We start from the raw sequence: 26,538 nt of genomic DNA on the forward strand, positions 1-26,538 counted from the left end.
TGCACAGCCAGCCTGAATGAAATAGTGAAGGAGACGGCAGTGAGCACAGCAGAGCTGCCCTCAGCTCAGTCCCAGGTGGGGCTCTCTCCTCACCAATACCACATTTCCCACACCTGCTGCTGGTCCTTCCAGAATTTTCCAGGACATCTACCTCAGGCAGCTCTGAGAAGAATGGAGTTCCAGGCCTCCCTGGGGACATGACCCACAGTTGCCCAAAGCCAGGTGTCTCCCTCAGGCTTCTCTGCTGAGAAGGGAGCTCTAGGCATCCTTAGAGATGACCGACAGTGTCCCTGATCCAGGTGTCTCTCTGAGGCAGCTCTGAGAAGGGCATTCCAGGCGACCCTCTAGACCTGACCCACAGGTGCCCTCACAAGGCATTTCCCTAGGCTGCTCTGAGGAGAAGGGTGCTCGAGGTGACCCTCTAGATCTGACACACAGGTGTCCTGGCCAGGCTTCTCCCTGAGGATGCTCTGAGAAGAAAGGTACTCCCGATGACCCTATAGACCTGACCCACAAGGTGCCTTGGCTGGGTGTCTCACTGAGCTGATCTGGGAGGACGTTCCAGGTGACCCTCTAAACCTGACACACAGGTGTCCTGGCCAGGCTTCTCCCTGAGGATGCTCTGAGAAGGGCACTCTGGATGACCCTATAGATCTGACACACAGGTGTCCTCGCCGGGCATCTCCCTAGACTGCTCTGAGGAGATGGACGCTCTAGGTGACCCTCTAGACCTGACCCACAAGTGTCCTCACTGGGTGTCTCCCTAGGCTGCTCTGAGGAAAAGGGCACTCCAGGTGACCCTCCTAGACCTGACTCGCAGGTGTCCTCATCAAGTGTCTCCTTAGGCTTCTCCAAGGAGAACGGCACTCTGGGTGACCCTCTAGACCTGAAACCCAGGGTGTCCTCGCTGGGCATCTCCCTAGGCTGCTCTGAGGAGAAGGGCGCTCTGGGTGACCTCTAGACCTGAAACCCAGGGTGTCCTCGCTGGGCATCTCCCTAGGCTGCTCTGAGGAGAAGGGCGCTCTGGGTGACCTCTAGACCTGAAACCCAGGGTATCCTCGCTGGGCATCTCCCTAGGCTGCTCTGAGGAGAAGGGCGCTCTGAGTGACCCTCTAGACCTGAAACCCAGGGTGTCCTTGCTGGGCATCTCCCTAGGCTGCTCTGAGGAGAAGGGCGCTCCGGGTGACCCTCTAGACCTGAAACCCAGGGTGTCCTTGCTGGACATCTCCCTAGGCTGCTCTGAGGAGAAGGGGCTCCGGGTGACCCTCTAGACCTAAAATCCAGGGTGTCCTCGCCAGGCGTCTCCCTAGGCTGCTCTGAGGAGAAGGGCGCTCCAAGTGACCTCTAGACCTGACCACAAAGGTCCTCTGCCCACGTGTCTGCCTCTGGCTTCTGTGAGAGTAGCGAACTCCGTCCCTCCTTGCGGGGTGAACTTCTGTGTCCCAGAGCCAAGGCCTCAAGAGGAAGCTCGCGTTCTCACCCTGAAGGAGGCCCACAGACATCCAAGATGGTGCCACGAGGCCCCGTCCCTAGCCACCCCGCCAGCGCAGGAGGCTGTTCAGTGCTAGGAGGCGGTGCTGCTCCTGGCCTTCCTGGTGACTCTCCGGCTTTGTTACTGAATAAAATCTGTTCCCACACTTGACTGGGGCTGGCTGTGTTCATTCCGGAGGGTTGTGGTAATGTAGTCCACCCACCTCCGTGGTTGCTGGGTATATAGTCTAATGCACCAGCAGAACTGCAGGCTTCCTGCTTGCCCTGGCACCCTGAGGATTCTTGGTACCCTCCTCCAGTACCAAGGCAGCCCTGGTCAGAGAAGCTTCTGGGAACTGCAGGCTGCACGTGCACCCAGACACCACCAAGTATTCTGAGCAGTGGGTGCAGCTTTCATCGCCCACATTCCTATGTGGAGGCTGCTGGGAGTTGTCAGCCTAGGCAACCGCCCCACTCCAGAAAATTCTGGGAAGTGTAGATCAGTTCTCTGCCCCATGCTCATTGCAGAAGATCCCGGGCTCTGCTTCCCCTTACGAGTCTGTGTCATGCAGCCCAGTGTTTTGCCCCTATACCCTTGCCAGGAGGAGAACAGGAGCTGCAGATTTCATGCTTGCCCTGGTACCTCAAGGGCTCTAGATACAGTCCATGCTCTATCAGTGCGGCCCTCATCACGGAAACCTGTGGAATTACAGACTGCACATCTGCCCCAGCATCCCCATGGATTCTGGGCAGTGCCATCCAGTGTTCTACCAACTCAGCTCTCATCATGGAGTACCACAGGAGCTACAGGCTGTCCATTCACAGGGGCATGCTTAGGGATTTTGGGAAGGTAGTCTGTTTTGATGACACAGCCCTCACTGCACAGCCCTCTGGGGACAGTAGACCTAGAGGATTCTGGGTAGTGCAGTCCATCCTACTTTTGCAGGCCTCACCCCAGAGCTCCTGGGAGCTGCATGCTTTATGCTCACTTAGCACCCCTGAAGATTATGGGGAGTGTGATCTGGCATTCCATGAAGGAACTTGGAAACTACAGGCCTCATGCTTGCTCTGATATCCTGAGGATTCTGTGTGGTGCAACCCAGTGAACGCCTCTCCGCCTGTTTCCAGAAAGGCTTCTGGGAGCTATCTGCCATACAATTTCTCAGGAAACCCTATGAATTCTGGGTAATATAGCTGTTTTCCCCATGCATCCCTCACTGCAGGGCCTCCTGGAAAATGTGGTCCTCTGAAGATTGTGGGGTAGTGTAGTCCAGCATTCTGCCCCCACAACCCTCACTCCTGGATACATAGGAGCCACATGCCACATGCTGGTCCTGGTACCCCAAAGATTCTGGGTAGTGTGGCTTTCCACACAGCCATCAACCCTGGTCCCCCACCCAGAAGGCCCACACCACTGTGAACAGACTCACCCAGAAAGCCCAGGCATCATCTGGTTTCTTCTATAAAAGATTTAATTCTGTAATGGAAAGAACTTTCTTATATAGCTACAATATTTTTAGCAGTTATCATTTTTTATTTATCCTTGAAAATAATCAATAATAATTCCTTAGAATCAAATGCCCAATGAATACATAGACTTCTCTAATTACTTCAAGTAAATTTCATAGTTAGATATAAACAAATCAGGTTCAAACTAGGAGCATCCATCACATTCAATCAATACGTCTTAAGTGCTCCTCCATTTTCTTGTCACCTGATTATTAACAAAAGTAGGTAATTTATACTGTAGAATTTCCCGGTCTGTGTTTTGTTCTTTTATTTTGATTTTTCCTGCAGTGCCTAGGGCTGAGTCCAGGTCTTCACACATTATAGGCATCATTCCACCACTGAACTAACTATAACCGCCCCCCACTCCAATAAGGTTCTTCTTTTAACAGACATATTTACATTTAATTTTATTTTTAATATGTCAACTTTTCAATAGTATAAGCATTTTAACACTATAAGAAAAATGACCCATTAAAATACAAATAAAAAGTCTGGGGTTGTGGCTCAGTGGTAGAGACCTTGCCTAGTATGTATGAGACACTGGGTTCGATCCTCAGCACCACATAAAAATGAATAAATTAAATAAAAGTTGGGTTCATATGCAACTAAAAAAAAGTTTAAATACAAATTAAAGCAAGAATGAGATGCACGTTGCCCCTTCTATTCAGGCCCCGGTGTAGCTCCATGCCCTCCCTGCCCATCCCTCACCATCCTGATGTTATGTCTGTGTTTATCCTTTCTATGTCCTGAGATATCTTCCCAGAAACATACCCAACCCATAAAAAATACTTCAGTATGCCATGATGGTGATAAGCAGTCAAAGTCTCAATAAGGATACTTTTGCAAAGTGAAATCCTGCTGAAATGTTACCTGAGCAAATGAAGAATATGACAGAGCTTCCTCCTTGACACTTGGGGCTGTGAGTGGGAATCTTTTTCCTCACTCTTCCTTTTCATACATGGAAGTCAGAAAAACTGAAGCTGTGAGGCATCTTCACACGTAGGTGCCAAGGAGAAAGAAGCTCTGTTCTTCACCATAGACATGGTCCCCAGACATGCCAAAGCTGTTTCATCTCCCCCGGTGGGTTCTAAGGAGAACAAAGCTGATCCTCACTGCAGACAGGCTTCCAAGTATCCCCAAGCCACAACATCTCCCTGGGTGAGTTCTGAGTATAAAACACACCATGGACAAAGGACATCTGCCCACAGAAGGCAAGCACTTCTTGAGGGTCAGAAACACTGGCTCTGAGCAGCCCTGCTAGCCACCTCGGCAGTTTAGGATGTTCCATGCTCACTGTGGTAGTACCTGTGAAGCTCTAAAATTCATGATTATTCCAAACCATGACTTTGGAAATCAAACAGAAAAAGAGTCCACTATCACATGCTTTGGTAGGAATGGATGGAGATAATAAGAAGCAAAGTACACACCAACAGAAAAGTCCATTGATTTCCTATTAACAGCAATAATGAATTGGAAATATCAGAATTTGAAAACTGGAATAAGAACATTTAAAAAAGCATTTCCATTTAAAATATCATCACCGCCAAATTGAAATCCTTAAACATAAATCTTTAAGGTGTGGGCCTGTAATCCCAGATACTTAGGAGAGTGCGATAAGAGGATCACAAGTTTGAGGTCAACCTGGGAAGCTTAGCAAGACCCTGTCTAAAAATGAAAAACAAAAAAGGGCTGGGGATGCAATTCAGTCTGTGAGGCCCTGAGTTCAATCCTCAGAACCACAAAATAAAAACAAAAACAAACAAAAATAAAGCAAATTTCAATTATAATTATACTTTCAGAAAACCTTGAAATAATTGAAAGAAATCAAACAAAACATAAATAACTGCAGAGATGTTCCTTGTTCAGGTCTCAATATAGTAAATATGAAATTATCTCAAACTTGATCTGCCATTTAAATCCCCAGTTTCTAAACCTAGAATAGATGACACTGACTGCAAAAGGACAAACTTGCGGAACTCACACATCCAGATCCTAACACCTATCAGGGAGGTAAAGCAAGGAAGAAAACATGCTGGTGAAGAAACAGACAGATAAGTGGAGATAAATGGAAAATTCAAAACACACCCACTACATGTTCTCAGATGATTTGACTAAAGAGTGAAAGGCCTTCGATTACGAGAGCATCTGCTAAACAGATTGTGTTGGAACAGCTGGAAATCCTGCAGGAGAAATGGACACAGCAAAATTTATGAGGTTCTCAAAACACTCAAAATAGCCCAGAGATTCACATTTAAATAGCAAACTGTGAAAATTGTAGAAGAAAACACAACATGTTTCACAATGTTTTTAAATAAGCTCCTAAACAAATCCACAAAAGAATAGGTGGATAATGTAGATTTAATTAAAATTTAAAATGTTTACCCCAAAAAAATCACATTCATGAAACAAAATATCAGCTACAAACTAGGAAAATATATATCTAAAACAGTCTTGTATCTTAAATATAGTAAGAAACTCAACAATAAGAAAACGATCCAATCAAAACCAGGTTAAAAAAAAAAAACAGGTAAAGATCTGAAACAACGTCTCATCAAAGAAGATATACAGACAACAAAGAATCATAAAAATGATATTAGCATCAACCTTTATGAGGAAAAAATAAGCTGTGATAGCACTACTCTTGTATTAAAAGGATAAAAAAACTTAATGCGATATCACCTAGAGGATGTGGAACAATAGGAATTCGATCTCATTTCTGGGGGATAGCATATCAGTTCACACTTGAAAAAAAGTTTGAGTTTTTTCCCAAAGTTAAACATGATCTCACCATATGATCCAAGAAGATCCTAAGAATTTATACCTAGAAAATGTCTAAACAACAGCATGCAATCACGTACAGCAATTCTATTTACAATGGTCAAACATCTTAAGAAATCAGGATGACCTTCAATAGGTGAATAAATAACAGAATTGCATTACATCCAAGCAATGGTTATCCCAAGCCTCTGCTCTAGTCCACACCTGGGCCCCCTGGCTGGCCTTTACCCTTGTGCACAACAGCAGGCCAAAGAGGGTTCTGTATATATAGATGTTAAACTCAGGAGAACACAGAGGCAAAAGCCCAGGTCTGCCTCTTGACACATAGGAGCCTCCCTAGGAGGGACAGCCAGATGTGAGTCAATTCCAGAAGCCCCACAAGGTTACGCCTGCCAGGGAGAAGCTGGTGACCCTTGTGACCCACTTCTCATTAACATGGAAGATCTTATACTGCATCATCATTCCCCAAAACAACTTTTTATCTCTTTCCACAGGCAGCAACTCCATCCTGAGTCTGTATGTTGTTAGTTTGTTCAGTGTTGCATAGAGGACTATGCCACTGCCCATGACCTCTGAAATTCAGTGTTCTGATGATCTCATACTATAATTTTAGACATTCAAACTGAAACAGAGCCCACCATGCCATGTCTTGATCTAAAAGGACTGTGCTGTGGTTTGTATGGTTGTCTTTCAGAATCCATGTGTTGGAAACCCACTCCCCAAAGTCATATGCTGAAGATATTTGGAGACCTTTGAGAAGTGACTGAGCCATGATAAATACATTCATGAATTAAAAGATCAGTATGTCATGGAGGGAGTGGCCCTACTCTGAAAGCAAGTGCTCCCTAGTACACTTGGCCTCACCAAGGCTAGTAACCCCTCAGGACTCCACACAAAGGTTTCATCACAAAGTTCTCAACAGATGCAGCCTCTCAACCTTGGACTTCCTGGCCTCCAGAATCGTCAAATACATTTATTTTCTTTATGAATTATTCAGTCTAGGTATTCAATTTTAGCAACAGAAAACAGATTGAGACAGATGGACATAAAAGGAAGCAAAGTAGATGGCCAACAGACGTAAGTCAATTGATGTCAACAATATGAGAATAATTAGAATTTGAAATTTAAAAATACTATTTACAATAGCACCCCCAAAACTAAAGTACTTAAGTATAAGTTTATCAAAATACATACAAATGTGCCTTCAGAAAACCTTGAAATATGGTTTCAAGAGATCAAAAGAAATACAAATAAATGCAGAGATCGCTTGTACAAGAGCAGTTCAATCATTACTGTTAGGGTTAGAATTCTTTTAACTTGATTGATAGGTTAAGTAAAATCTCAATCAAATCCCTACCTAAGACATCAAAAAAAAAAAATAATAATAAACTCTTTCCAAACCTAGATCAGATGAAAAGCGCCTCTAGAATCTGGTTCTGAGCACTTATGGAGACTTTTTTTCCTCTTTTGGTGGTGCTGGGGATTGAATCCAAGGCCTTATGCATGGAAGGCAACCACTCTACCAACTGAGCTACATACATTCCCAGCCTCCCTGGTTCTGAGCACTTATAAAGCTATAGAAAGATAGTAGCATACAGTATGCTACTCTGGACTTCAGAGCTGTCAGACAACAAATATCTGATCCTAAGCTACGCAGTCTGTGATACTTTGTTAGGGAAAACCTACAATACAGGCATGCTCTGCTTTATGCCCTTCTCTCCAAACCAAAGTTGCCCCTCCAAATGCAGCTCACAAAGGGTGGGTAGGGCTGAAAACAGGCTCCTCGCAGGTCACAGCCTATGTAGTGAGTCATTTCCCTTCCTGTCTGGGAGCGGTAGCCTCAGCTTTCCATCCCCTAGTGTGAAGATGAGGACAATGGGCAAGTGTCTGGCCTCCCTGGAGCGGCTCACCGAGCCGCTACTCTACTGTTCCTGGAGCTTAGAAAGTTCAAGGCTAGGCAAACCCACCTTTCACCTTTCCTCCAACCCCACCTCTCAGGCATACACAGTGTGAAACAGCCAAGGTGTCATTTTTAATTTCTTTAGGAATGGTTCCTTAGGAAGGCCCAGAGAGAGGGTATTTCACCTAGTTATGGCGTCTCACCCGTGTCCACTGAGTCTAGGATGATATTTTAAGGAAATGAAGGTAGAACACAGTGGGGGTCTACCTCCCTCTCCTCAGGGAGGCCCTCAATAAAGCTATCAATGGTTTGTATGAGTTGGTTACAGGACTTGGAGGTAGAGGTCCCTCCTCACAAGGGCTGAGCACAGGAGTGAGAAGGGGCCTCATGCCTCAATGCAGGCCCCTTCTCAGGAGGTCCGGTCCCAGTCAAAGTCAACTTCAGACCCTTGAGCCATTCTCCCCACAAAGACCATGATGTAGCTGGAAAAGTCAGGGTTCTGAGACTTTTAGAGCCCAAGGTACGCCTGGAACAGGAGAGGAAAACTGGCCTGGAGGTCCTCAGGTCTACACCTCCGACTGTGACCAGCTCCCTCACCAGCACTTCCTTGCAGGTGTCCAGGTACTATTAAGCCACAGAAATGGCCACAGACAAAGGCAGGGAGGATCCAAGACTATGTGGATTTCCAGGGATGGCTAAGGGGTGGCACCCCCCACCCATTACAGCCCAAGACACAGCTGTCACTGCTGCTGCCCTCTGAGTCTATGTGAGCCAACCTGGGATGAGGATGTACAAGGATGCACAACTCCAAGTTTCCTACTAGCAGGACATCCTCTGAGCTCAGGCCCTCTGGAAGGCCACTGCCAGTGTCCTCATCCTCCTATTCCAGATCCAAAGATTGTGAGGTATGGCATCAAGACATTCTGGTGAACTTTCTGAGTGACCCACACAGCATCAAGCTGCCCTCTGTGATGTAGAACCTGTAAAAATGATTACAAGTCAGCCAGATCAGGAGCCTTTCTGGGGTGGTGTCAGCTCTGCATACACTACCATTATGTTTAGCCTCTTCAGACTACTGCAATTATCCTCTGAGCCAGAGCCACTTTTAATGCTTCACTACTAAAGAACCAGCGAGAGTAGTCAAGATTGCTTCAATCTAGTGGCAACTCCCCCAAATATATGAGGCAACACAGAAACACAACAAAAGAGAATATGTATCAGGGGCCATTTCAGTGGACAGGGACCCACTGAGAACTACAGAACTCTCATCAGATTTGGTACAAACACTTACTCTAAGAGGCTTGACCAAAGGAATCTAGCCTGACTTCCAGCAGCATACAACCGTGTCCCCAGCAACACCTCACCTGCACTACCTTAATTAAAATGTCATCCTGAGGAAAACCCACTGCTTCCAGCGAAACTTACTCATCCAAGCCAACACCTGAAGATAAGCCCCTGACCTCCCTGCTTTGAAGCATTTGCTAAAAAGAGCTTAAAACAGAAAATATGCATCTCTTGCTATTCAGAAGGGCTTCTCTCAGAACCTGAGAGCAATATCTAAGAAACATGATCATCAACCAGGAAAAAGTCCATCTCAGCCTCTGCAGAAAGATAGAATCCTTACTTAGACTATTGCCACAAACATTGCTGGTCTAGTCACATTTACACTGATCAAACTTTTGTCCTTTTCCATTTTGCTGAATCTCTAGACACAATTTCCCCTTCCCCATTCTTGCTTTAAAAGTGCAAATAATCTCTGCACAAATAATAATAAAGCTCTGCTCTCTCCTTTACTGTCAGTACTGCATAAAATCTATTTCCATCCCTATAAGCCATGCCTGGCTGTAGTTATGGTTGTCATCACCAGAGGCAGGAATTCAGAAGACAAGAAAAAGAGTCAAAAAAATAATTTCTCTAGGACTCCAACCACTATACCTAACTACACCACGCACTCCTGCAGCCTAGAGACCAGGCACAACAGAGGAGTGAACGTGATTACAGGTGGCCAAGCAGCCACATACTGCCCACCCGACATGTTACTTGTTTACCCAAGGGCTGAGCTGTAAGATGGAAGCACAAACACTGTAGAGCCTGAGGAAAAGATAGTCTTTGGGATTAAGTGTTCCTGATTTAGGATCATGGCTTTTAAGAAAAGAGGTTGAATGCCAGCACCAGGTTGTCCATTGTCATGGTGAACACGTCTAGGCTCAGAAGGGAATGACCCAGATGCCTCTGGAAGCTGCAGGCAGCACCCACCCGCTACCCTGGGACATTCTAGATAATTCAGTCCCTCCTCCCTGCCCAAGCCTCACTGCTGGGCCTCTGGAGCTGCGGAGGTTATGGGTTATGGTTGGTGGGTTCCCTCTGAGACTGCTCTTCCCCCAACCTCCTGGGGAAAACTCTGGAAGCTTCTTTGTATCTGCTTCTCTCCACACCAGGTAACCATCCTTTGGGGGGGGCCTTGCACTTGGCAGAGAGGAGCTGATCCTTCCAACTGCTGAAACTCAGAGCTGGGGGCCCAGCGGACTTTACCCACGCGCAAGTGATTACCTGCTCAACTGGCCAATCACCAGCTTGGAAGCTCGCACTCTCCCGACCCTCTAAACCGGATTTGCAATTGTGGGCTAAAGCTTCAAGCCTGCGCGGTAACAGCTAGGCGCAGAGCCAGACTTCGACCCCGCCCAGCTTCCAACTGGCACGTGGAGGCCACTGCGCAGGCGCGGCCCCCGTGCGGGTTTGGTCCAATCAGCCGTCGAACAAGGCGGCGGCGCGCGCTGAGACATGGCGGCCAGGCCCCGACCCTCAACGGTGGAGCCCGCGGGAGCCGCGGACCCGGCCCAGGGAGCCGAGGGCCCCAGAGGTAGTGGCAGGCGCGGGGCTTGGGCAGCAGAGCCCGCTGGAGTGGTTTCTGGGCCGGGCGCGGGAGGGCTTCGCGCAGTGGCCGCCTGGCTGAGGGGACCTCGAGGTTCCCCCGCGAACGGTTCCTGGGGAGGGCGATCGGCTGGCGGTCCCCACTACCTGGTGTGTGCCGGCGTCGTAGAGGACGCGCTCCTGTGCCCCTGAGAGACCCCAGCCCGGTCTTGGAGTCGCCTGCGGCTGGCCTCGCAGGGGCGCCAGGGACTTGGGGATGGCGGGTGAGCCAGAACGGTTCGTGCCGCCACCTTGCTGGGTCGAGGTGGCCCAGAAGGAGCCGACCAGGGCTTTGCGCAGCCGTGAAACCAGGGGAGACGCCGGCTGGGGGTGCAGACCCCCGGCACGTGCCCACCACCCCATCACACACCTTCCGACCCCTGTGGGGACCTCCCGACCCGACCTCAGGGCACTTTCCAATCCTCCTCCCACCTGCACGGGCCACCCTCGCCTCTCAAACCCTGGGCACCTCTGGAACCCTCTTCCCAGCTCCTGGGGCCTGCTGACCCATGGGTGCCCAACGATCCCGAACACGTTGGTACTCCCAGGCACCTGCAGGTCCCAAGGAACCTGCCTACCCCTTAGGCACACACACACCGCCATCTGCCGACAGTGTGCAGGAGACTGCAGGCTATCGCCACCCAAGAAAATCACGGTGTGAAAGTGCCAGTGGGGAGGGGGCACAGGCACCGAAACAGCTGGCAGTGTGGAAGCTGATGTGGGTTCCTTTAAAGCTCTCTGCTCATTTTTCTTCAAATGGGAGAGTTGGCATTTTTCTAATTGATTTTCAAGAGCTTTTAAAAGGCATAAATATTTTTCTAACATAAATTTTTTAAAATATAAAAATATACAGACGTGTATGTGGCGAAAAATAAAATTCCTCCTTCCTGTTCCTTTGTCAAGGATTCCTACCGTCAGAGGTAAGCACTGTCCAGGTGTTTTTTTTTTTTTTAAATGCAGGTGTGTGATCTGTCTAGGAATAATCTAAACATGGCATACATACATTGGTTGACCTTTCTGTGGTTACTGCACTTCTTTTCTCTTTAACATTTTTAGGATCTCTTATTCATGTTAACATATGGATCTGCCTCCTTTTTAGTGGCTACATAGCATTCTGTTAAACCCTAAGTTTTCTAATGATGAGCACTCAAGCTGTTTCATGTTTTTAGTTTGACAAATATCCTTTTCACTGCCATCAAATATATCTTGCATACTTTACTGAGGATATTTAATCAATAAACTCCTGGAATTGGACATATGTCTTCCAAATATCGTGTAGCCAATCTGTCTTCCAAAAGTCACATTGGTTTCTATAGTCTCTATCAGTGAACATGAGTGCTGGTTCCTGCATAGTATCACAAACACGGTGCAGTATGTTAATTTGCACTTTAATTATGACAGTAATTATTTTCAAATATGTATTGGTAACTTTTATATAAAAATAATATAATTTTATGTTATCGTTAGCTTTCATTTACTGTAACAAAATATGTGAAATAACTTAAAAGAGAAAAGGCTTATTTTGGCTCACAGGTTTGGAGATTTCAGTCTATGATCAGTTGGCCCTGTCACTTTTGGACCTGTGGTAAGATGACAGTCGTGGCAGGAGTGCATTGTAGAGGAAGATGCTTACCTCATGACAGCCGGGAAGCAAAAAGAGGCAGGGAGAAATGACCAGAGTCCCAGTAGCCCCTTCAAGAGTCACATGCCCCAATGTGACTGGGAGATTTTCAAATAGGTCCCACCTCTTAAAGGTTCTAATACCTCCCAGTACCACCACACACTAGATATCAACCCTTTACCACATAAGCATATGGAAGGCAAGAATCCAAACCACTGCATTTTTATCTCCTTTTCTCCACTCATCTATAAAAATGATTGTTTACCTTCACTGTATTGATTTGGAAATTGTTAAACAACTTTAAAAAATTATTGGTGAATGTAAGCATATGTCAAAGTTGAAAACAAGGTATAATTACTCTCATCTTACAGCTTTAACAGCTAATAACTATTGGCCATTCATTTCTGTTTTGTTTTTTACCATACCCACTCCCTACTGCACACTTCAATATTTCATTTTAAAGCATCCAAGACATCATAGAGTACCATCCATAAATATCTCCATGTGTATCTCTAGAAAATAAGCACTTTCCAGGAAAGTAATGCCATTATTGTATTTTTATAGTAGAAAAAATAATTTCTTCATTTCATCAAATAGCTAGTCAATTATGAAAGCTTGCTGATTGTGTTAGTATTTTTATTTATTTGAACCCAGATCCATTTATAGACCATTGTTTGATATTTACTGATGTGTCTCTTTGAGGGTCTTATTTTCCTCCTCTTTTATTGTTAGGAGGGTCTGTCTTCCTCCTTTCTTTTCCCTGAAAATTTATTTGTGAAATGTTTTTTTCCTGTTTAGGTTCCCAGTCTGGATGTTACTAATTGTACTCTGATATACCTTTTAGCATGTTGTTCTATCCTTGAATTTTTTCTGAATTGCTATTTAGATCTGATGCTTTGGTAAATCTGAGCATCATTTTTTGGCAAGAGTTCTTTTTGCTTTAGTTGGTTCATGATGTCTGATTACCTTTATTGTGATGTTAATGACATAAGTTATTTCCTAGGCCTCATTAGAGGGTTAAAAATGGACATGTAAGCTGGGGGCAGTGGTGCATGCCTGTAATCCCAGTGGCTTGGGAGGCTGAGGCAGAAGGATCACGAGTTCAAAGCTAGCCTCAGCAATGGTGAGGCACTAAGCAACTCAGTGAGACCCTATCTCTAAATAAAATACAAAATAGGTCTGGGAACATGGTTCAGTGGTCAAGTGCCCCTGAGTTCAATCCCCAGTACCCCCCAAAAAATGGATGTATGTAATGACTATGAAATTAATATGAAATGTTACTTTGTAGGGAACCAGGATCATTGTTGATTATACATAGGAAAACTATTTGTATATGTGTATATGTATATATGTGTATATATATGTATGTGTATATATATATATGCATGTGTGTGTGTATATATATATGTGTGTGTGTGTATATATACATGTATACCTTTAACCAGATAATATTTTTAAATTTTCTTATGTCCTTGTTTTGTATAAAACTTTCTAGAATTTCCTAATGGTTAATGTCATCTGCCAGTTGCAGTGATTTTCAATTTATTGCTAGTTTTTTATATCCCTTTTATCCATTATTACTTTGTAAACTTTGGCTCAACTTTGATTGCAAACAGTAGAGTGCAGTCATACCTTTACCTTGAGTTTCGTGAAGAGGCTCTATAGTGTCATTACACTGTAGGTGGAAAAGCTGACCACAGACGCACCCAGTTCATCTTAAATGCCCTGTCTGCCTCAGGACAAGGAACATACGTTGCTCTGTTAAGAGACTTCCCCTGGCCTTTCACCCTACTGCATTCTGAAATGTTTGGTTCTGTCTCCACAGGGCAGGATGTGTCTACACAAAAAATTGAAGGCTTGATGGAAATGGTGAAAAAGCTGCAGAAAGGTCAAGAGTCTCCTCTGTGTATTAGGTTTAGCCTGAGGTTTGAGGTTAGGCAGATGTGGGTTCAATCCTAGCCCCACAGTTCACAACCCTGGGAAATTATTGCATTCGCTTTCACTTTATTTTAAAATTCAATATTGTAAATGATAAAAAGGGCTCTATGATTCAAAATTGCAGAAATATAAGGAGTTAGAAGGCAATGTTTTTTCCTCAAAATGCTGTCCCAAGCTCCTTGCTGGTCACCCACTTGGCTCCCACAGCACTCCTGTTAGATCCAGAGGTTTGTACCTACACCATACTTCCTTCTCCCTCAGCTCCACTACCCGCTACTTGCTCACTAAGCTTCTCCCTCCCCTCTTTAGGGTAAGCCTTTGCACTGACTACCCACACTCTACCCTTGAGAGCTTCAAGGCCTGTCCTCTTGTGTGATATGGGGCCCATAAGATATTTTCCCATTCCGACTCCTGCATTCTTTACCCCTTGCCCCACTTCATTTCTCATGACTGCAGTCATCACAACCTGATTCAGAATCTCTATTGGTCTGTATTTTGTCTCCCTGCCCAGAATGTGAGCCCATGATGTAACACCTGTGCACAGGAGATGCTCAGTAGATTTGTGTAGAGTGAGATAGTAGACACAGGCAGGCACCCATCATCTCTGCCTGCTCTGTCGTCATCTCAGTCTCCTTTCCTCCCTGCAGCTGGAAGTCTAGAGCCCCAGGTTGAGGTCCTGATTAACCGAATTAATGAGGTTCAGCAAGGTGAGCTCAGGGACCTTGGCTGTTTTCCAGAACTAGCTACATGCTTTGCCAGCCCCAGTGCAAAGTAAAAATATAGAAGCCTGTGTTTTAAAAAAAAATATGTATATAGATATTTCATGACATTAACAACAGAGTATTAAGTAGAGAACTCTCTGCAGGCAGCTACCGTAGTCTGCCTGTGAACTTGGTCCTACTGCTATGCAAGCCTGGCAAGAGAGGCTTGCACTGTGAAAGTCACCTGCTCTGTGAGATCTGGGCCCCTCAAGTATTAACTGTCACTGTTTGCGGTGAGAGGTTGTACTCATTCAATGTCGTGTCCATCTGCTCTCTGATGAAGCAAAAAAGAAAGCGAGTGAGGAGCTGGGAGAGGCCCGGACTGTCTGGGATGCCCTTCAGAAGGAACTCGACTCCTGTAAGCAATCTAGAAGTCAACAGCGGTCCCCACAATGTCTCAAGCCTCTCCTAACTTAGTTTTCCAGATACTTAGTATTCTTACCACAGCCAAGTGTCCTGCCCTCTCTGCAGCTTCATATCCTTTATGTCCTTCCAATACCCTGTTCTCATGGTGGAGTGTTCTAGAAATGCCCACCAAGCACACCTTTGCTGGGCCTTTGCCAGGATTCTCTGTGTTCCCCCAGATTATACAAGTCCCTGTTGCCTCTGTTACCATTCAGGGTTGTCTTGTGTTCCCTTCTCAGAGAGTCCTTCCCTAGTCATCCTCCCTAAAGACACCACCCTGCCTCCATGTGGTCAAATGCCCCTTCCTCCTTGACGTGTTTCTTCCCAGCCCTGGTGGGTGTCACAAGATCCTCACAGACAATCTTTGTGAATCCAAGGGCCCTTGGTGTTTATAGGGAGGGTGGGCACCAAGAAGAGGGTGCTCACCTCAAGAGGTCCTTGATTGGGTTGAGGACAGGGCTCTACACAGTTCCCCATGTGACTCTCTGACCATATCATGGGAAGTCCTTGATGCTAAACATTCTCTGTGCTTTCCAGTGCATGAAGAGAAAGTACACCTGAAGGAGATATTGAGCAAAAAGCAAGGTATTTCTGGCTTCTGTGTCTCCAGGCTTTTGCCTGTGCTATTCCACAGAAGCCCACTCTTCCTACAGTACCTGAAGCCTTTAAAAACCCCTGATTTTGTGTTCCTCTTGTGGTTTCCACCAGACTCAGAAAATATCAAAACCCAATAAGGTGCCCACACATCTGATATGATCTGTCCTTATTCCCTCTGCCCAAACCTGGTGCCTTGATGGGCTCTTATAGAGAGGGCCCTGTTATTCTCCCTTGCAGAATCCCTGAGGATCCTTCGTCTACACTGCCAGGAGAAGGAGAGTGAGGCACAGAGGTGAGAGACCATGCTTTCATGGATCTCCTGAAATCTCACAACGGGGGGAAAGTGCTCCTGTCACCCTCTCTCACCCACTACCATGTTACCAGACATGAACCTGAATAAAGGGATAGAACAGAAGCCCCTCAACCCCCTCCCAAGGAGTCTATCAGAGACTGTGGATGAGGGCTGCCTCCCTTTCCAGGAAGCATACCCTGTTGCAAGAGTGCAAGGAGAGAATTTTTGCCCTGAACTCCCAGATTGAGGAAGAGAAAAACAAACAAAGACAGCTAAGGTAAATCCCGTGCATGAGATCTGGGGCCCAGAGAGGCACAGGTAGGGTAATGTTAGGGATGAGTTAGAGAAGCTGGCTGAATTGAGCCTTGGAGGGTCCAAGGGGTGAAATTGCTCCCAGTGGAGCACATGGCATATCCCAAGGGCTATGTATGAAGACCTAACTGGGTCAGTAGTCTCAGCCCAGGGTCCTCATGCCTGTGTGGTTGGGCCCCAGGTTGGATTTTGAAGAACAGCTGGAGGCTCTGATGAGCCAGCACAAGGACCTCTGGGAATTTCACGTGAGTCACTTTGACATGCTTTTGACCTTTCACACCTCATCTGCCCCACCTGTTCCTGTGCAAGCCCTGGTGGTCCTGTTGTCACCATTCCCCCAATTCAGCTTCTTGTCACCACCTTCAAGGCACCCTATGTGCTTATTGCTGGTCCTGCCCACCTATCTGTGCTGCTGTCCTGTGTCTGTTCAGTGGTCAGGAGGAATCCTGATGAAGCCAAGGTGGAGTCCTCCATTATTGAGGATGTTCACAGATGGGAAGACGGAACAAGCAGCAGGTGCTTGTCCACAGCGGATCCCAGACATCAAACAAGGAAACATGAATCAGGAGGGAGAGGATCAGTAAGGAGGCCAGAGAGGGCAGGAGAGAAGGGGAGGAGCTTCAGTACTGTGCTGGTGACCATATCTCTAGATAAAGGCCCAGAGGCATAGGTTTTGGGGTTTCTCTTGTGTAAAACTTGCCCAAGGCCTGTTTCTGGGGAATGGGGGGGATGGGGAAGTCAGGAATTACAACTACAAAGGTCCTGAGGCTGGATTGTGGCTCACATACACAGAGGGGCAGGGTACTAGGAAGTGAGTCCTGGTGAGGGGGTCAATGGCCACGTCCAGGCAGATTTCTTTGAGGCATGGGAAGCTGGCAGGTGTGGACAAATCTTTCTGCCCCCTTCAGAGGCCAGAGCAGCTAGCAAGGGAGATCTGCACCCTGGACAGCAGCAAGGAGCAGCTGCTCAAGGAAGGTGAGGCCAGGGAGAAGGGTGGCCCTGACCTGGCCTTCCTGCCTATACCTGCTCACAACCCCTTCCCACTGCAGAGAAGTTGGTTGAGGTGAAGCTGGAGGATGTCAAGCATCGGCTGTGTTCTCTATGCAGGCCTGAGGGGCCCTCCACCCTCACTGAGGGGCTCTTCCTCCGCAGCCAGGAGGCAGCTGCAGCAGTGTAAGATATGGAAGGTGGGGGTGGACAGAGGGAAGAAGTGACCCATGCTGACTCCCCACCTTGCCCCACAGGCACCTCTTCAAGGAAGAGAACCAGAAGGCTGAGGAGCTCCTGGAGGCTGCAGCCCAGCACCAGCAGCAGCTGCAGCAGAGGTGCCAGCAGCTGCAGCAGAAGCGGCAGAGGTAGGCAGAGAGCCCCTATGCCCTCACCCTCTTCAGGAAGGTGGATGAAGGGTCTCTCTTCCCTTCCCCACCTGTGTCTTCACATACTCTTGTCTCTCCTGCACCCCTTTACCTCTTCCATTCCTAAATTCATCTTCCTACCTACCCCTTCTGGATCAGGCTGAAGGAAGAGCTGGAAAAGCATGGATTGCAGGTACCTGCTCAAACCCAGAGTTTGCAAGAGGAAGGAGCTGGCCCACAAAAGGTGGTGATTCCTGGAATCTGATGGAAGGAAGCACAGATATATCCTAAAGGGAGGGCAAAGAGGGGCCTAAAATCCTCAGAGGTGGTCTGTGGGCAAAGGGTGTTCCCTTGGGGGCATAGACAAGGCCTATCAAAGGCATGGAGATATGAGGTGAGAAGGGGTGGTGTGGGCTTAGGATTGATGAAGACTGCCACCCTTGACCCTGACCTTCCACAGGCCAGCCCCAAGACTCTAGAAGTCCATGAGGAGAAAGACTCTGACCTGCCTACCAAGCAGGGCCTGGTGCCCTTTTAGACCAGGATGTGCCCCACCCTCAACCTCATCCCATGGGGCCACAAGAAATAAAGGTGCTATTTTGGTACAGTCTGCCTCAGCTGAGTCTGTTTGTGTGAGGGAAAGAGGGTTTAGCCAAGACCCTCAGGTCCTTGAGACTGGTGAAGTCTTGTCCCAACTTTGCCTCTTGACCTTTACATTGCAGGCATTCAGTAAATGCTTCCCAACCTCCCGGGCCTGGTCCAGCATGTAGCTTCAGGCCGCCAAACAGTGTGGAGTCAGAGGGGTTGGCTCCAGTTCTCTTCTGCAGGGTTGTGGCAGGATGCATGAACTCCCTTATGCCTAGTAGAAGAGCCCTTCTATGTCCTAGACACTGTGTTCTGGGCAGAGGGATGCAAGTCTGAATGTCTCACAATGGGCCCAGTGAGTCTGAAATCCACTGATGATTTAATTACTTTATGTAGACTCTCAGAAATAAAAAATTAGGGTAAGATGAAGTGGGACCCAAAGCCAGTTTCATGCCTTATTAGTTCATGCATCCTGAATGTAAAGCATCAGCTGTGCTCCCTGTGCAGGCCTAAGGGGCCTAAACCTCCAAAAGAACTGAGGGTTTTTTGCACAAAAAGGTGTTAAATTTTGTAAAAGGCCTTTTATATGCTGATTAAACTAAATGGCTGATTTATTTTTTAAAACTTTTATTGGTTTGCCACAAAAAAATAATACCAACCATATAGAAAGGCCTTTTATGATAGTGGAATTGAGGGAAATTTTTAATACATAATGATTGCTATTTCACTAAAGTAGTTTGTGATTCTCTGACCTATTCCCTCAGCAATGTATCAACTTTAGCTAATTTTGTTAAGTTACTAATTATGCAATACCTTCCATAGAACCACCAAAAACCAAAATTGAACATTCTCATAAGGTCATTACACTACTTCAATAAAAAAAAAAAGCCTTTGGGAGCTGAGGTTGTGGCTCAGTGGCAGAGCGCTTGCCTCACATATGTGAGGCACTGGGTTCAATCCTTAGCATCACATAAAAATAAAGATATATTTTTAAAAAAGGACTTTTACAAAATTTAACACCTCTTCATGTAAAAACCCCTCAAAATTAGAAATGGAAGATTACTTCCTTTATACTTCTTGCTGAAATGTTTATAAAGTGCTTTGTATTGGGAATAATTCATGGATATTATATTCAGATTCTATGCATCATATTGGAAGTTCTACACAGTGAGTGGATAAGCATAGAAGTCTAAAGGAGTCTACAGATGAATTGCATAATGGCTACATGAGTATACAAGTTTGCTAAACACAGGTCCATAATCAAGAATCAACTTGTCTATTAAGCACCAATTAAAAAAACAATAAATAAATAGAAGACAGACCAACAGAGTAGAGGAAGGGGAATGGCAGAGGGAGGAGGGGAGGGAAAGAGGAAGTACGAAGGACTGAAATGGAGCAAATTAAATTTCATGCAAGTATAATTATGTCAAAATTATAGTTATGTATAAAGATAATACACTAATAAAAATATTTTTGAAAAAAGAACTATGGACACCATGCAGCAGTTACCAAAAAGGGTTCCATGGAGAACAACTTCCATAAAATGCTCTGTAGAGAAAAACAGGCTCTCCGGCTGGGACTGTAGCTTAGTGGCAGAGCTCCCGCCTCGCATGTGTGAGGCACTGGGCTCAATCCTCAGCACCACATAAAAATAAACAAAGATACTGTGTCCAACTAAAACTAAAAAAATATTTTAAAAAATAAGAGGCTCTCTACCATAACTCCTCTTGGAGAAGCACAACATGTATCTCATTTTAAAGCTTAAAGAGATCTATGCTATGTACATATATAAATATATCAAAGTAAATTTCATTGTATATAAAAAAAAGAATCAACTTATGTCTGGATACTAGGGCTCAGGACCCCAAATGGCAATGCTTAGGAGTAATCTACATTTTATTGAAGGAAAAGGAACTGGCATAACAATAGCTTATGTATCCAGTGAGGACAAGCATGTAACCCTAGGTTGCCTCACAGTGTGGAGTCAGAGATGTTGCTTCCAGTTTTCTTCTGCAGGGCTGTCCTGGGATCCATGAACCCCCTGAGATTAGAAACCTGCCACACGTGCAGAGAATATCTCAAATCCAGGAAGCCCCTAAAGGAGAGTAGACTAGGCTGCTTATACCTGATGGCTATGTGGACTAAGCCCTTCTGTGTCCTTATCAAGAACAACTGAGAACCTAGTCAGTCATTAATGTCATGATCATCAGTAAATGATGGTTATAAGCCAGTACAAACCACCAACACCCAGCTTGGGCCCACTATTAACCAGTACTTTTGCACTTCAGACAAGATCAGTGCCTCAGAGGTTTGTCTTATACCCTTGAAAGGGCTCAGTCCATTCCACTCCTGCTGGGATTAACATACTCATTTACAAACAGAAAATTTAAAATCAGATTCTTCCAAAATTATAAAAATATGAAGATAGATATATAATCTTCCCCCCAAAACTATACAGTTTGGAGAAATGTTAGAAGAACTAAATAAATGGAAAGATGGATCATGGTCATGAATTGGAAAGTCATTAATGTAAAGATGTCATTTCTGCCCAATACAATATACAAATTCATTATAATTTCAATAAAAATTTTACATGTTTTTTGTGTAAATGAAGGAACCCATTATAAAAAATATAGAGAAATAGAAAAGTCCAAGCATCTCCAGCATAGTGTTGAAAATGAGCAACGTGGAAAGATCTCTACAGGTGTTGGACCATTGTATGTAGTGATCCCACTGCAGGAGACATGGTAGTGATGATGGAGAGAGGGGCAGATGCTGCACAGGGAGTATGGGAAGAGTCTGGTGCATGTTACATGGCTGAGGAATGACAAATATTGCATTCAGGAAGAGATGACTGGGAAGGTATGAGGACAATGATTTCTAGGGGCCAGTCATATTCTAGATTTTACAAGTCCAGTTTAACAAGTACAATAAAATATCACATGATTTTATAGAGACGTCATATGTGTGACATACATGCATGTGTGTTTTTAAAAAAAATATGTAGAATCTATTAGAAAATAATCATATAGGGACATAATAAAAGACTTAATTATACATTACCATGTTCATGGATAAGAAAACTTACCATTATAAAGATGACACTTTTAATAAAATTAATCTATAAATATATTATCCCACTAAAATTTCAACATGCTTCTTTTTTAAGCAGGAGAAGAGACCTAATATGGCTTGATTGTGTCTACAAAATTATCATGTGTTGGAAGCTTGGTCTTCAGTGTGGTAGTGTTGAGAGGTGGTGGAACTTGTAAAAGATAGGGTGTAGAAGGAAGTCATTGGGTCACTGGGGGTACTGCCCTCAGAATTACTGTTGCTGTCAGATACTGGTTAGTTCTTGTGAGAAGGGTGTTACAGAAAAGACCAAGACTGACCCCTCTCCACCCTAGCTTCCTATCTTGCCATGTGATCTCTCCTTCTGACATGGGTTCTCTTCATGATGCCATTTGCCATGAGATATAGCCAGTGGGGCCTTTTCCAGAGCTGGCACCATGTTGTTTAGATTTTCACCTTCCAAAACTGTGAGCTAAATAAACATATTTTCTTTATAAAGTACACAGCCTAAGGTTTTCTTTTATAGGAATGGAAAACAGATTAACACAGTACCAAAGCAAAAAAAAATTTCAAATTCATCTGGAAGGTTAAGTGTGTGTGTGTGTGTGTGTGTGTGTGTGTAATTGAACAAGCAATTTCTGAAGTATTGGAGCAATGAGAATAAATAGGATTACCTGAAACTAATAGATATTATAAACCTATAGTATTGCAATAATATCAATGACCAATGGACCAGAATTAAAAGAAATCTGTGATTGACCCATAAGGAATTAGTAATTGTGTATTATAAGTGATATTTAAAAGCAATAGAGATTATGCTAATCCATCCACATCAAGAGTAGTAGTAAATGTCACTGGATTATAAAATCCAACCAAAAGGCATAAATTGTCGGGTTGGATAAAAAAAAAAAAACATCAAACTATATTCTGTGTACAGTGGAGAGTCTATTGCAAAGATACAAATTGACAAAGGATGAAAATGATATACCATGTAAACACAAGCATAAGCGAGCCCTACTGATGGACTTAGTAATATCAGACAAACTTTAAAGCAAAATTTCTGATAGAGACAAAAGGGATATTTTATAATAAAAGGGTCAATCAATTAGGATATAACAATTATATATACACATATCTAACAAAAACTCCATATGAAGTGAAAAAAATCAAGGGAGAAGTACATAAGCATTTGGAGACATTAATATACACTTTCCAATAATGAATGGAACAATTAGATAACAAACTGACATGGATGAAGAGGCTTTGAACAACACTATGAATAACAAGATTTATATTACACTAGTCAACAAATACACATTCTTCACAAGTGCACATGGAATTTCTCCAGATAAGATATGAAAAATTATGGTATATGTGTGTAATAAGAATTGTAATGCAAAAATGTACATGTATAAAGACATGAATTGGCATGAACATACTTTATGTACAAAGATGAAAAATTGTGCTGTATATGTGTAATAAGAATTGTAATGCATTCCACTGTTGTGTATTTTAAAAAATAAAATCAATTAAAAAAATAAGGGGGAAAATGTTTGCTAATTCATAAAGGAGCCTCAATAAATATAAAATGATTGAAATCATACAGAGTATTTCCTCTACCACAAAAACTGAGAAATCAATAACAAATACATTTGAGAAGTTCACAAATAAGGGGAAAGTAACCAAAACGAAACCAAATATACCTGTGAATTTCCCAAGCCTTGTTTCACATAGTTTTGGTATGCTGTGTTTTAATTTCAATCATCTCACAATAATTCCTAATTTCCATTATGATATCTTCTATGGCTCAATGATTATTTGGAAGTGCATTAACTTCCTATTGTAGGTCTGGAAATGTCTCTTTCGTAGGTCTGGAAATGTCTCTTTCATAGCAAGAACAGGATGAATAAAATTCTGGTCAATACCTAGCATGAAAGGAGCTCATATCTAGCACAAGGAGCTAACTATAAGCACAGACCTGAAATGCTGTGTCAGATGAAGAAGGACACATGTTCAATGTAGATCAGGGTAATAGCAGGAGAAAAATAGAGACAGTGATGTGTTACCAGGTTGAACTTCACTGAAAACCCAAAGATACATGAATGTGCTCTCATGGATATGAAGCATAGAAGTCAAGTCACAAGTGCACAAAGAATACACACAGAGGGTTGGTAACTATGACAGCATCCTGACTAGGTGGGTGATCCCATGCTATGGCCAGAGACAAGGATGGTAAAGTTGTTCAAGTATATGCCAGGGACAGGAACTTGTCTAGGTGGGTGTTACCATAGTATGATGAGAAAGTACAGTAAATGGTGTTCAAGTATTCAGGTGAGGGTAACCATGACAAAAAAAATTGCTAGGTACATGTTCACATGCTATGATGAGAGAGAAGCACAGTGGAGATGTTTGACTACATGCCAGGTGAGGGTAATATGACAGAATCTTGTCTAGGCAGGTGTTCTTATGCTATGACTGGAGACAGGGACAGTAAAGATATTCAAGTACTCACCAGGTGAGAGTACCTATGACAGTACATCATCTAGGTTAGTATTCCCATGCTATGATGGGGAAAAGGCACAGTAAAGATGTTCAAGTACACAGCAAGTGAGGGTATCTAGAACTGTGCCTTGTCTAGTTGGATATTCCTATGCTATGATGGGAGAAAGAGAGAGTAAAGATGTTCAAGTACACATCAGGTTAGGGTATACTAATTCCAGTACATTGTCTAGGTGAGTGCTCCCATGCTATGACTAGAAAGAAGGACATAAAAATGTTCAAGTACCTGCCAGGTGAGAGTAACTTCAAGAGGACTTTGTCTAGGTAGATGTTCCCATGGTATGATAAGAGGACAGTAAATACATTCAAGTATGTATATGAGAGTAACTGTGGCAGCAGCTTGCTAAGTATGTTCCCATGCTGTGATGAGAGAGATGGACTGTAAATATATTCATGTACACACCATGTGAGGATAACCACAGCAGAACCTTGTCTGCATGGGTGTTCCAATGCTATGATGGGAAAAAGATACAGTAAACATGTTCAAGTATATGCCAGCTGAGTATACCCATGATAGCACCTTTTCTAGGTGAGTATTTCCATGGTATAATGGAAGAAATGGAAAATAAAGATGTTCAAGTACATGTCCAGTGAGGGTACCTGCAACACATCTTGTTTACAGGGGTGTTCCCATGCTTTGATGAGAGAAGGATATTCAGGATGTCCAAGTACACACCCGGTCAGAGTACCTATGACAGCACCCTGATTAGGTGGGTGTTCCTGGAGAGAAGGACAATAAAGATGTTCAAGTACATACCAGCTGAAGATACCTATGACAGTATTTTGTTTGGGTGGATGTTCCCCTACCTTAACAGGAACAAAGAGCAAAGCAGGTGCTGATTTTGAGTGATTATATTTAGTACTGGCCCAAATTTGAATAATAGGTTTCCTTATTTTTCATAATAAGTTTCTGTGCTTGCTGTTTTTAATTACTTATAAATTAGGTGTCCTTACTGGTGTACTCATATTCCTCCTCATCCTCAGGAGTTGCTAGCATCCATGTAAAAGTGAACATCAAATATTTTTTTAAAATACAAAGTATAAATAATGGAATCAATAAAATAGTAAGCTACTTACCAGATGTGTATTTTAATAGTCACCCCCTTAAAAGAGAACAAGGAAGGGGTTAAAGGAGTCAAAGAGAAAGAAACTGAGTAAGACATGATGATCTACATCAGGACACAGAACAATAAGAATAAAAAAGAGGGAACTTCTCTGGAAAAAAAAGAAGAAAATAAAGGTCAGGAACAGAGTTCATTGCTTACTTTTTGTGCAGAGGGTTAAAAGTGGAGTTTAATTCCTTGCTGTCTCTATGACCAGATCTTGGATCAGCAAACTGCAGTTGGGGAAATGATAAAAAACATGATGGGCAAGCTCAGCATGGTGGCACATATCTGTAATCCCAGTGGTTTGGAGGATGAGGAAGGAAGATTGCAAGCTCGAGACCAGCCTGGGCAACCTAGCAAGGCCCTAAAAAATTTAGATAGACCCTGTCAAAATAAAAATAAAAAATAAATGGCTGGGTAGCTCAGTGGTTTAGTGTCCATGGTTAAATTCCCAATAACCAAGAAAAAAAATGAACATGATGGGCAGAAGTGAGACAGATCTGGAACACTGTGTTTGGTGTCTCTGTGGAGACGTCTCTGTGGAGATGCCCCTTTGGCAATTGGATCTATGATGTTTTAGTCAGCCTTTTCACTGCTGTGACTAAAGGACCCGGCCAGAACAACTGTCGAGGAGGAAAAGTTTACTTGGGGGCTCACAATTTCATAGGTCTCAATCCATAGACAGTACTCTCCATTCCTCAGGGCTCCAGGTGAGGCTAAACATCATGGCGGAAGAGAGTGGTGGAGGGAAGCAGCTCCCGCAATGATCAGAAAGCAGAGAGAGAGAGACTCCACTTGCCAGATGCAAAATATATACCCCCAACCACTCCTCAATTCCCCACCTCCTCCAGCCACAGCCCACCTGCCTTCAGTGTCCACTCAATTAATCCCATTAGGGGATTAATTCACTGATTGAGCTAAGGCTCTTGTAAAACCCAATCATTTCTTCTCTGAACCTTCTTGCATTGTCTCACATACGAGCTTTTGGGGGACACCTCACATCCAAATCATAACATTCAATATACAGCGCAGGAGAGAGACCTAATCTGAAAATATTTGGGAAGTGGCAACATTTCAGTGGTAGTTGAAGCCATCAGAATGATTGAAATAGCTTGAAGAGAACATAAGAGAGAGAGAACCTATGCAGATACGTATTGCTAGAGGAAGAGAAATAGATAATGAAAACTGAGAAGATGTTTTTGAAGTTTATTCTAGGAATAAAGCTCAATATTAAGAAATCTATTAATACATTTCCTCATATTTGTGCCCCTATGGGAAAAATTTATGATCATCCACATAGACATTGAAAAGTCATATTTTGAAATATTGTCCCATTTTTAATATGGATACTGCATAGAAAAGGACTCA

General features: G+C 44.1%; 1 protein-coding gene across 1 annotated transcript; it reads left to right on the forward strand.

Annotated features, from left to right (window-relative positions):
- The first annotated feature begins 10,438 nt into the window (after positions 1-10,438).
- Positions 10,439-18,484, forward strand: Syce1 (synaptonemal complex central element protein 1). The gene is given in 14 exon segments (XM_027925103.2): positions 10,439-10,517; positions 14,014-14,076; positions 14,774-14,833; positions 15,171-15,245; positions 15,830-15,877; positions 16,127-16,181; positions 16,369-16,458; positions 16,675-16,738; positions 17,402-17,468; positions 17,543-17,666; positions 17,738-17,848; positions 18,008-18,095; positions 18,309-18,329; positions 18,332-18,484. Coding segments are annotated over 14 exon segments (1,098 nt in total).
- Positions 18,485-26,538: the final 8,054 nt, after the last annotated feature.

The sequence above is a fragment of the Marmota flaviventris genome, chromosome 4 (genome assembly GCF_047511675.1).
Source record: "Marmota flaviventris isolate mMarFla1 chromosome 4, mMarFla1.hap1, whole genome shotgun sequence".
NCBI classification, from domain to species: Eukaryota; Metazoa; Chordata; class Mammalia; order Rodentia; family Sciuridae; genus Marmota; species Marmota flaviventris.